Genomic DNA, 12,076 nt, shown 5'->3' on the forward strand with positions numbered 1-12,076 from the left:
ATATAGAAAAATGAATATAGAAAGAAAATAAAAATAGAAAAAATAAAAACAAAAAAAGAAATAAATAAAGAAATAAATACAGAAAAATATATCTAGAAAAATCAATATAGAAAAAATCAATATAGAAAAATAAATATGGAAATAATAAAAATATATGTAGAAATAAATATATAGATATAGAAATAAATATGTAGATAAATACAGAAAAATAAATACAGAAAGATAATCAATATAGAAAATAAATCTAGAAATAATAAAAATAAATATAGAAATAAATGTAGAAAAATATATCTAGAAAAATCAATACAGAAAAAAACTATACAGGAAAATAAATATGGAAATACAAGAAATAAATACAGAAATATAGAAATAAATAATATAAATAAATCTAGAGATAAATAGGGAAATAAATATAGAAAAATAAATATAGAAATAAATATAGACAAATAAATATAGAAATAAATATAGAAAAATAAAAATAGAAATAAATATGGAAAAATAAATATGGAAAAATAAATATAGAAAAATAAATATGGAAAAATAAATCTAGAAAAAGTCGAGAAAAATAAATCTAGAGAAATAAATCTAGAGAAATAAATCTAGAAAGCGAGGAATTGCTGTAGGAAAGCCGAGTGCCCAAGCCCCGGTGAGCCCCCAGGGCTGTGATCGCTCAAACCGCAGCGGTTCAGGAGCACAGCTGGCTCCCCCCGAGCCCCCGAGCCCCCCGAGCCCCCCGGCCCCCCCAGCCCCGGTTCCCGCGCTCGTACCGGCGGCCTCCCGGGCCTGCCCCACCACCTCGTGGGCGTAGAAGGCGGGGAAGATGCCGCGCTCGCCCGTGCGCATGTTGTAGCCGCGGTACCAGTAATCGTCCTCCTCCAGCTCCACCAGGATGGGGTCGTCCACGTCCAGCTCCAGCTCGTCCTCGTGCCGCGGGATGAACCTGGGGGGACGCGCGGGGGCACGGCGTGGGGACGTGGGGAGAGCCAAACTCACTGCCCTGAGCTCCTGGTGAGCCCAAACTCACTGCCCTGAGCTCCTGGGGAGCCCCAAACTCACTGCCCTGAGCTCCTGCCCAGCCCAAACTCACTGCCCTGAGCTCCTGCCCAGCCCAAACTCACTGCCCTGACCTCCTGCCCAGCCCAAACTCACTGCCCTGAGCTCCTGGTGAGCCCCAAACTCACTGCCCTGAGCTCCTGGTGAGCCCCAAACTCACTGCCCTGAGCTCCTGCCCAGCCCAAACTCACTGCCCTGAGCTCCTGGGGAGCCCCAAACTCACTGCCCTGAGCTCCTGGTGAGCCCAAACTCACTGCCCTGAGCTCCTGGAGAGCCCCAAACTCACTGCCCTGAGCTCCTGGTGAGCCCCAAACTCACTGCTCTGAGCTCCTGGTGAGCACAAACTCACTGCCCTGAGCTCCTGGTGAGCACAAACTCACTGCCCTGAGCTCCTGCCCAGCCCAAACTCACTGCCCTGAGCTCCTGCCCAGCCCAAACTCACTGCCCTGAGCTCCTGCCCAGCCCAAACTCACTGCCCTGAGCTCCTGCCCAGCCCAAACTCATTGCCCTGAGCTCCTGCCCAGCCCAAACTCACTGCCCTGAGCTCCTGCCCAGCCCAAACTCACTGCCCTGAGCTCCTGCCCAGCCCAAACTCACTGCCCTGAGCTCCTGGTGAGCCCCAAACTCACTGCCCTGAGCTCCTGGTGAGCCCCAAACTCACTGCCCTGAGCTCCTGCCCAGCCCAAACTCACTGCCCTGAGCTCCTGGGGAGCCCCAAACTCACTGCCCTGAGCTCCTGGGGAGCCCAAACTCACTGCCCTGAGCTCCTGCCCAGCCCAAACTCACTGCCCTGAGCTCCTGCCCAGCCCAAACTCATTGCCCTGAGCTCCTGCCCAGCCCAAACTCACTGCCCTGAGCTCCTGCCCAGCCCAAACTCACTGCCCTGAGCTCCTGCCCAGCCCAAACTCACTGCCCTGAGCTCCTGGTGAGCCCCAAACTCACTGCCCTGAGCTCCTGGTGAGCCCCAAACTCACTGCCCTGAGCTCCTGCCCAGCCCAAACTCACTGCCCTGAGCTCCTGGGGAGCCCCAAACTCACTGCCCTGAGCTCCTGGGGAGCCCCAAACTCACTGCCCTGAGCTCCTGCCCAGCCCAAACTCACTGCCCTGAGCTCCTGCCCAGCACAAACTCACTGCCCTGAGCTCCTGGTGAGCACAAACTCACTGCCCTGAGCTCCTGGTGAGCCCCAAACTCACTGCCCTGAGCTCCTGGTGAGCCCCAAACTCACTGCTCTGAGCTCCTGGGGAGCCCAAACTCACTGCCCTGAGCTCCTGGTGAGCCCAAACTCACTGCCCTGAGCTCCTGGAGAGCCCCAAACTCACTGCCCTGAGCTCCTGGTGAGCCCCAAACTCACTGCTCTGAGCTCCTGGTGAGCACAAACTCACTGCCCTGAGCTCCTGGTGAGCACAAACTCACTGCCCTGAGCTCCTGCCCAGCCCAAACTCACTGCCCTGAGCTCCTGCCCAGCCCAAACTCACTGCCCTGAGCTCCTGCCCAGCCCAAACTCACTGCCCTGAGCTCCTGCCCAGCCCAAACTCACTGCCCTGAGCTCCTGCCCAGCCCAAACTCACTGCCCTGAGCTCCTGCCCAGCCCAAACTCACTGCCCTGAGCTCCTGCCTAGCACAAACTCACTGCCCTGAGCTCCTGGTGAGCCCAAACTCACTGCCCTGAGCTCCTGCCCAGCCCAAACTCACTGCCCTGAGCTCCTGGGGAGCCCAAACTCACTGCCCTGAGCTCCTGCCCAGCCCAAACTCACTGCCCTGAGCTCCTGCCCAGCCCAAACTCACTGCCCTGAGCTCCTGCCCAGCCCAAACTCACTGCCCTGAGCTCCTGCCCAACCCAAACTCACTGCCCTGAGCTCCTGCCTAGCACAAACTCACTGCCCTGAGCTCCTGGTGAGCCCAAACTCACTGCCCTGAGCTCCTGCCCAGCCCAAACTCACTGCCCTGAGCTCCTGCCCAGCCCAAACTCACTGCCCTGAGCTCCTGCCCAGCCCAAACTCACTGCCCTGAGCTCCTGGTGAGCCCAAACTCACTGCCCTGAGCTCCTGCCCAGCCCAAACTCACTGCCCTGAGCTCCTGCCCAGCCCAAACTCACTGCCCTGAGCTCCTGCCCAGCCCAAACCCACTGCCCTGAGCTCCTGCCCAGCCCAAACCCACTGCCCTGAGCTCCTGCCCAGCCCAAACTCACTGCCCTGAGCTCCTGCCCAGCCCAAACTCACTGCCCTGAGCTCCTGCCCAGCCCAAACTCACTGCCCTGAGCTCCTGCCCAGCCCAAACTCACTGCCCTGAGCTCCTGCCCAGCCCAAACTCACTGCCCTGAGCTCCTGCCCAGCCCAAACTCACTGCCCTGAGCTCCTGGTGAGCCCAAACTCACTGCCCTGAGCTCCTGGTGAGCCCCAAAGCCATGGCTCAGCACCCCTCAGATCACCATCACCCCCAAACTCACTGCCCTGACTTTGTGGTCTGCCCCAAAGCCACTCCACTCAGCTTCCCATTGCCCCCAAAGCCACTCCGCTCATCCATTCACCAAAAATCCACCCTGCTACACCCCTGCCTCCCTGGGCACCCCCACCCCCACACCCCTTCACCCCTTCCCCTCCTGAGCACCCCCAAACCCACATCTCTAACCCCCTGGGCACCCCCAAACCCAGACCCACACTCCCTTCACCCCCTGGGCACCCCCAAACCCAGACCCACACCCCTTCCCCTATTGGCACCCCCAAACCCAGACGCACACCTCTGACCCCCTGGGTACCCCCAAATCTAGACCCACACTCCCTTCACCCCTCCCCCCCACGGGCGCCCCCAAACCCAGAGCCACACCCCTTCACCTCCTGGGCACCCCCAAACCCAGACCCACACCCCTTCACCTCCTGGGCACCCCCAAACCCAGACCCACACCCCTTCACCTCCTGGGCACCCCCAAACCCCGACACAGACCCCTTCCTCTATTGGCACCCCCAAACCCAGACCCACACCCCTTCCCCTATATGCACCCCCAAACCCAGACCCACACTCCCTTCCCCCCCAGGCACCCCCAAACCCCCAGCCCTGTCCCCCTCATCCCCTCCTCACCCCCCATGCTCAGACCCCACCCCGATGTTGTGGTCACCCCCAAACCCACACCCCTGTGGCAGCTGTGGGGTGCCTGCCCTGGGGGACACGACGCCCCCAGAGCCCAGGGACAGCCCCCCCAGCAGCGGGCAGGGGCCCTGGGGTGGCACTGCGGGGTCCTGGGGGTCCCTGGCAGGGGCTGGGGGTCCCTTGGGTGTCACCTGGGGTGGCCTCACCTGAAGACGGCGCGGTGGGTCTGCTCCCGCTCCTCGCCGTTCACCATGCAGGAGAACAGCCCGAAGGACTCTGTGCCTGCAGGGACAGCGATGCCAGGGACACGGGGGACAGCTGCCACCCCCACGGGGACACGGGACAGCAGCCACCCTCATGGGGACACGGGACAGCTGCCACCCCCACGGGGACACGGGACAGCTGCCACCCTCATGGGAACACCGGACAGCTGCCACCCCATGGGAACACGGAGAGCAGCCACCCTCATGGGGACAGGGGACACAGCAGCCACCCCTATGGGAACACCGAACAGCTGCCACCCCCACGGGGACACGGAAAGCAGCCACCCTCATGGGGACAGGGGACACAGCAGCCACCCCCACGGGACACCCTTGCCCATGTCCCTGAGGGGCACTCGTGGGGTCAGAACCCTCCTGGGGGTCCCACCGGGGGAACCAGGGACCCCTGTGGTCACTGTGAGCCTGCCCCGTCTCCCATGACATGTCACGACGTGCCGTGACATCCCAGACGTATCGTGACATATCGTGACACGACATGGTACATGGGAATGGTGCCAAGGACAGGACAGGGAGGGCAGCTGGTGTGGAGAGCCAGGACAGCATGGCACGACATGCCACGACATCCCGTGACATATCGTGACATGCCGTGACATGTCGTGACATGCCACAACAGGGTACACGGGAATGGCTGGGGCAGGACACGGAGGGCAGCCGGCGCGCCAAGGTCACCCAGACCAGCCCAGGACACCGTGACATGTCACGACACGTCGCAACGTGACACCGCCACTTACTGGAGGAGCGCGAGGTGCTGTTGACGAAGACGTTGAGGAACTTCTTGGAGAACTGCAGGTCGGCCTCGGGGGACGAGTCCTCGGAGGAGCTGCGCGCGTCGGGGGCCACCAGCCCGTCCCCAAAGGCCACCTCGTCGTCGCAGGCCCTCAGGATGTCGCTGTCGTCGCTGAGCACGGACGTGCAGCGCCGCAGGCTGACCAGCTCCAGCTGCGTGTGCTCGTCCACCACCAGCGTGTACTTGACCGAGTCGTAGGCCAGCGACTCGTCCAGCGCCGGCGGCTCCGGCGGCACCGGCGCCTCCCCGGCGGGGCTGCCCCGGCGCGGGGCCACCAAGGGCGGCTCGGCCTCCTCCAAGGCCATGGCGAAGCCGCGGTTGGTCTTGGCCGTGGACACGTCCAGCGCGGCGGGGTCGGCGTCGGGCGCTAACCGGACGTCGTCGATCATGGAGTCGGCCTCCAGCACGCCCGAGTCCAGGTCCCCGTCGAGGGCCCAGCGCCGGGGGCTGGCGGGGCGGCGATCCCCGCCGGTGACGGCGGGCTCGGCGCCGGGGGACACCCGTGGCAGCGACGCCGGGCGGCAGCCCAGGGTGGCCAGGACCTCGGAGGCGTCCAGGCGGCCGAGGGCGACGGGGCGGCCGGGACACACGGGCGCGATGGTGTCGTTGGTGGGGTTGCTGAGGAACAGGAAGGGCCCCGGCTCCTCGGCCGGCGGCTCCGGCGGCGGCTCCGCGGCCGCGTGCTCGGCCTCGGCCAGGGAGCTGCGCAGCGTCTCCATGTCCACCAGCTCGATGGCGCCGCGCTGGCACCGCGCCCCCGCCGCCGCCGCGTCCGCCAGCGCCGCCGGCGAGTCCCGCGGGGCCGGCTCCTCGTCCAGCGCCTCGCTCAGGATCTCGGGCTCCAGGTCGGAGGCGGGCGAGATGGTGTCGCACAGCGAGTGGCTGTTCTGGAAGCACTCGTCCGGGCACTTGATGGGGTACGAGCCCTCCGAGATCATCTTGTTCACCAGGTTGCTGAGCAGCCACGGCGAGTCCGAGTCCTCGCTCAGGTCGGGCTCCGACTCCGAGTCGGAGTCGTACTCGCTGTTGTCCTCTTCGTCCGCCTCGGGCATCAGCTTGGGCCCCACGGGCAGGTAGAAGGAGCGGCGGATGCTCTCCAGGCTGTGGTCGGGGTCGATCTTCAGGTCCAGGGGGCTGGCGCTGGACACGTCGGTCTGGCCCTCGGGCGCGGGGCCGTCGGCCGGGTCCAGGCTGTCGTAGTAGGCATCCATCTTCAGCTCGGCCAGGCTCTCCCTCCTGAGCACGCCGCGCTCCGGCGGGCCCCTCTCGGCCGGCTCCTCCTCGTCCTCCTTGCCCTTGTCCAGCAGCAGCGAGTCCTTGATGCCCAGCAGGCCGGGCGCCTCCAGCTCGGGCTCCAGCTCGCCCTCGGAGCCGGGCGAGCTGGCCTCCTCGATGGAGTTGGTCAGGTGGGACGAGCGGCCGCTGCTGCTGTCGCTGCTGAGGTCCAGCTCGGTCTCCGAGATGGACGAGATCATGTTGCTGACCAGGCGCCCGCCGGCGAAAGCCGCCTCGAGCTCCCCGTCCACGTCCGAGTCAGAGCCGGGCGAGCTCAGCTCGTCCCCGCGCCGCCCGCCGGGCAGGAAGGGCTTGGCCGTGCGGCTCGTCAGGTCGGCCTCGATGCCCGGGTCCGAGGAGGGCGAGGTGGTCTCCGAGGAGCCCGAGGGGTGGCCGCGCACGCTGGCGGCCCGGCCGGACTGGGCGCCCTCCCCGTCGGAGCTGAGCGGCTCCGCGGGAGCCCCGTCCCGCTCCGGCCGGGGGGGCCGCGGCTGCGGCTGCGGGCGGGGGGACCCCGGGCTGCCGCCGCCCTGGGGCTGCGTGGGGGCCTGGGGGGCGGCCTGGGGCGGGGGGGCGGCCTCGGGGGCGCCGGGGGGAGCCGCGGGCCCTGTTGGAGAGAGACAGGGGTGAGGCGGGGGCTGCTGGCGGGGGCGCGGCGGGGAGAGCGGAGCTCGGAGCGCAGCGGAGATGAGGTTCATGTTAAAATCGGGCGCGGCTCTCGGGGGCGATGGGTTACCATGTGCCAGGGACTCGGGGCTGTTGCCTTGCGAGTCCAGGGGGGAGGGCGGCAGCGAAGGGGGAGCCCCCCCGGGGCCCGGCGGGCTCTCCAGGCAGGGTCCGTCCAGGATGCAGGCGTGGGGGGACGAGTGTCCTGCGGGGAGGGCGACACGGAGCCGGCGTCACCCCGCGGGGCAGCTGCGGGAGCCGGCAGCACACCCGCCTTGGCACAGCCCCACTGGCACAGTCCATTGGCACAGCCCAAATGTCACACCCGCATTGTCACAGCCCCATTGTAACACCCGCATTGGCACAGCCCCACTGTCACACCCGTGTTGGCACAGCCCCATTGTCACACCTACATTGGCACACCTGCATTGTCACACCCACCTTGGTACAGCCCCACTGTCACAGCCCCACTGTCACAGCCCAAATATCACACCTGCATTCTCACATCCTCACTGTCACAGCCCCACTTGCACAGTCCATTGGCACAGCCCCACCGGCACAGCCCAAATTTCACGCATGCATTGTCACATCCTCACGGTCACAGCCCCGCTGGCACAGCCCCATTGTCACACTTGCATTGGCACAGCCCCATTGTCACATGCCCGCTGTCACAGCCCCACTGTCACACCTGCATTGTCACAGTCCCATTGTCACAGCCCCACTGGCACATGCCCGCTGTCACAGCCCCACTGTCACAGCCCAAATGTCACACCTGCATTGGCACAACCCCACTGTCACACCAGCATTGTCACAACCCCACTGTCACAGCCCAAATGTCACACCTACCTTGTCACACCCCACTGTCACCCCGCCACTGACACAGCCCCACTGGCACATGCCCACTGTCACAGCCCCACTGTCACAGCCTCACTGTCACACTTGCATTGGCACAGCCCCAATGTCACAACCCCGCTGTCACAGCCCAAATGTCACACCTGCATTGTCACACCCCACTGTCACAGCCCCGCTGTCACAGCCCCGCTGTCACCCCGCCACTGTCACAGACCCACTGGCACATGCCCACTGTCACACCCCACTGTCACACCTGCATTGTCACACCCCACTGTCACAGCCCCGCTGTCACAGCCCCGCTGTCACCCCGCCACTGTCACAGACCCACTGGCACATGCCCACTGTCACACCCCACTGTCACACCTGCATTGTCACACCCCACTGTCACAGCCTCGCTGTCACATCCTCACTGTCACAGCCCCACTGGCACAGTCCATTGGCATGGCCCCACTGTCACAGCCCAAATGTCACACCTGCATTGGCACACCCCACTGTCACCCCGCCACTGACACAGCCCCACTGTCACAGCCCCGCTGTCACAGCCCCGCTGTCACAGCCCCGCTGTCACCCCGCGCTCACCGGTGTGTGAGGAAGAGGAGGAGGAGGAGGAGTGCAGCAGCGCGTCCTGCCAGCTGGGGCGCGGCGCGGGCGGGGCGAAGCCGCCGTTGTTGTTCAGGGAATCCTGCGGGGACAGCGGAGCCGGGGGGCTCAGTGGGGGCCCCCTGCCCCCGGGGAGCGCTCGGGGACCCCGGGGGGACAGCGGGGTGGGGGGGTGGGAATGGGGGGTGTGGGGGATGTGGGGGATGTGGGAATGGGGGGTGTGGGAATGGGGGGTGTGGGAATGGGGGGTGTGGGGGGTGTGGGAATGGGGGATATGGGGGGTGTGGGAATGGGGGATGTGGGAATGGGGGGTGTGGGAATGGGGGATGTGGGAATGGGGGGTGTGGGAATGGGGGATGTGGGAATGGGCGGTGTGGGAATGGGGGGTGTGGGAATGGGGGGTGTGGGAATGGGGGGTGTGGGAATGGGGGGTGTGGGAATGGGGGATGGGGATGTGGGGGATGTGGGGGATGTGGGGGATGTGGGGTGTGGGAATGTGGGAGGGGATGTGGGGGGTGTAGGAATGGGGGGTGTGGGAATGGGGGGTGTGGGAATGGGTCCTAGCGGGGACAGGGATGGGAACGGGCCCTGGGGGGACAGGGATGGGTGCAGGAGGGGACAGGGATGGGGGGACATCCCGGGGGATGGGTCCTGGGGGGACAGGGATGGGTGCAGGAGGGGACAGGGATGGGGGGACATCCCGGGGGATGAGCCCTGGGGGGACAGGGATGGGAATGGGTGCAGGAGGGGACAAGGATGGGGGGACATCCCCGGGGACGGGCACCGGGGGGACAGGGATGGCAACGGGTGCAGGAGGGGACAGGGATGGCAGTACGGGAGGGGTGCTGGGGGTGGGGATGGGAGGCAGGCTCCGGGGGTGTCGCAGGGAGGGCTCGGAGGTGCCTGGCAGCCCCCACGCCACGTGCGCGGGTTTATCCGGATTAGGGCCGCCGCATCCCTGCATCCCCTGCCCCGCCAGACGCGCGCCAGGGCCGGGCACGGCATGGCACGGCACGGCACGGGTGGCACGGTGCCCACCCCGGGGACAAACCCAGCAGCGCCGCTGACCGAGGGACACCCGTGTGGGACCCCGGGAGCACGGTCCCACCCCGCAGGGGTGTGGGGAACGCCCGGGACGTTCGGGAATGTCGCGCCGGCAGCTGCAGCGGGATTAGTCCCGCCGGGAAGCGCGGGCAGCGCTAATCCCGGCAGATCCCGGCCCATCCCGGCGGGAGCAGGGATTAGGGAGCGCGACCACTGGGCACCAGCCGGGGTGGCCCTGACAGGGATTGGGGTGGGCACCGAGGGGACAGGGAGATGGGAATGGGAATGGGGGATGTGGGACTGGGGGGTGGGGATGGGGGGAGATGGGGATGGGGGGTGGGGATGGGTCCTAGGGGCACAGGGATGAGAATGGGTGCAGGAGGGGACAGGGATGGGGGGACAGGGATGGGGGGACATCCCTGGGGACAGGCCCTGGGGGACAGGGATGGGAATGGTTGCTGAAGGGGACAGGGATGGGGGGACAGGGATGGGGACAGGGATGGGGGGACATCCCTGGGGACAGGGATGGGAATGGGTGCTGAAGGGGACAGGGATGGGGGGACATCCCTGGGGACAGGGATGGGAATGGGTGCTGAAGGGGACAGGGATGGGGGTACGGGAGGGGTGCTGGGGGTGGGGATGGGAGGAGGGGAAGGGTACTGGGGTGGACAAGGCCGGGGGACAGGGACGGATACTTGGGGGGAACAGGGATGGGAGGGCGTGGGAGTGGGTGATGAAGGGGACAGGGACAGGCGCTGGAGGGGACAGGGATGAGGGACATGTGGGAGGACAGGTGAAGGGTGGTGGAAGGGTTAAAGACAGGGGACAGGGACAGGGGATGGGAAGACAGGGATGGGTTCGGGGGACACAGGGATGGCTGCAGGGGGGACAGGGACACAGGGCCCGAGGACCAGGATGTCGCCTCCTCCCGGGACCTCGCGGTGGGGCAGATCCAGGGGCCCCACCCTCGCCTCCAAGGGATGACGGAGCCACGCTGGGACCCGGGCTGGGCTGGGCAGGACCCCTGGGCTCTGTCCCCTCACGGTGACCGCCACCCCCCGGAGCCCCCCCCAGGCCGGCAGCGCGCGGTGCCCTCCCGGGAAAAGGGGGGGCCCCGAAATTCCCGAGGGCCCGCGGTTCCCTGGCAACGCCGGCGGCTGCAGCCGCTCCGCACGCCGCTTCCCACACACTGCGGCGGCGCGTGCGCCGCGACACGGGGACATCCCTGCGGCGACACGGCTGGGGGGACACCCCCGGGGGAGCCCCGAGCCCGGCAAAAGGGGGGACACGGCGTGGGGGTGGGCAGCGGGGACGGAGAACCCCGGGAGAGAGGGGACAGTGACCGCAGGGCGAGGGGACAGTGACATCGTGGGGGGAGGGGACACAGATCCTGGGGGGGGGGATGGGGACAGTGACCACGGAAGGGAAGGGACAGTGACGTCAGAGGGGAAGGGACGGTCACCCCGGGACCAGAGGGGACAGTGACCCCGGGGGGGAGGTGGGACACAGACCCCGGGGGGGATGGGGACACAGACCCCGGGGGGGATGGGGACACAGACCCCGGGGCAAGGGGACACCTGCGGCCAGCCCGGCCTCACCTGGGTGCCCGGGGCCGTCAGGTTGAGCGTGGTGGGGCGGTGCTTCTGCGTCTCCTCCAGGGCGGGCGAGGGGATGGGCGAGGCCGAGGGGGACGGCGGCGCCTCCAGCTCGTTGCCTTCCTCCTCCTCCTCTTCCTCGTCGTCGTCGTCGTCGTTGTCGTCGATCATCTCGAACTCCTGGAAGTCGTCCTGGAAGGTGCACACGGGGTGCGGCTGCTCCCCGCGCTCCAGCACCAGGCAGTCCTGCGGGTGGCACCGTGTCAGGGACGCGGGGACAGCCCCGGGCCACCCTCCCCGCCACCGAGGGGTGGCAGCGTCCCCAGTCCCCTCTGGGGCGTCCTAAAGGGGACAAGGGACCCCTGGCTGGTCCCCTCAGCGCCCACAGAGCCACCAAAGCCACGGCTATGGGTGAGTGGTGGCAGCCCGGTGTCCCCACAGTGCCCGCGGTGTCCCCGAGGGCCACCAGGCTCCTGCACCTTCTCGTAGTGGTCCGAGTCGTAGTTGAGGCCGATGCCGCAGTCGTCCGTGATCTCCGACAGGTCCTCGTCATCGAACTCCTCCAGGCTGATGTCCTGGGGGGGCCTGGGGACAGAGGGGACACAGCTCAGCGACAGCCCAGCCAGGCCCTCACGGCACCATGGGGACACAGGGGACACAGCTCAGCGACAGCCTGGCCAGCTCCTCATGGCACTGTGAGAGCAAAGTGGCACCATGGGGACATCCATCTGTGTATGGGTGACACTCTCAGCATGGGAGCACCAGGGACAGGGCAGCAGGACTCTGTCACCTCTGGGTGCCACATGGACATGGCACCAGAACACTGTCACCCCTGGGT

The 12,076-nt window shown here is 65.2% G+C and overlaps 1 protein-coding gene across 1 annotated transcript in view; it reads right to left on the reverse strand.

The window, feature by feature from the left end:
* Positions 1-12,076, reverse strand: part of MAPK8IP2 (mitogen-activated protein kinase 8 interacting protein 2) — a 30,660-nt gene that overhangs the window by 12,549 nt on the left and 6,035 nt on the right. The window contains exons 2-7 of the mRNA XM_059847640.1: positions 11,718-11,823; positions 11,242-11,484; positions 8,579-8,681; positions 5,151-7,352; positions 4,345-4,420; positions 768-940 (exon numbers count right to left, since the gene is read on the reverse strand). Of these exons, the coding sequence (XP_059703623.1) occupies positions 768-940; positions 4,345-4,420; positions 5,151-7,352; positions 8,579-8,681; positions 11,242-11,484; positions 11,718-11,823 (2,903 nt within the window). The remainder of the gene's footprint in view (positions 1-767; positions 941-4,344; positions 4,421-5,150; positions 7,353-8,578; positions 8,682-11,241; positions 11,485-11,717; positions 11,824-12,076) is intronic.

This window comes from Haemorhous mexicanus, chromosome 5 (assembly GCF_027477595.1).
Source record: "Haemorhous mexicanus isolate bHaeMex1 chromosome 5, bHaeMex1.pri, whole genome shotgun sequence".
NCBI lineage: Eukaryota > Metazoa > Chordata > Aves > Passeriformes > Fringillidae > Haemorhous > Haemorhous mexicanus.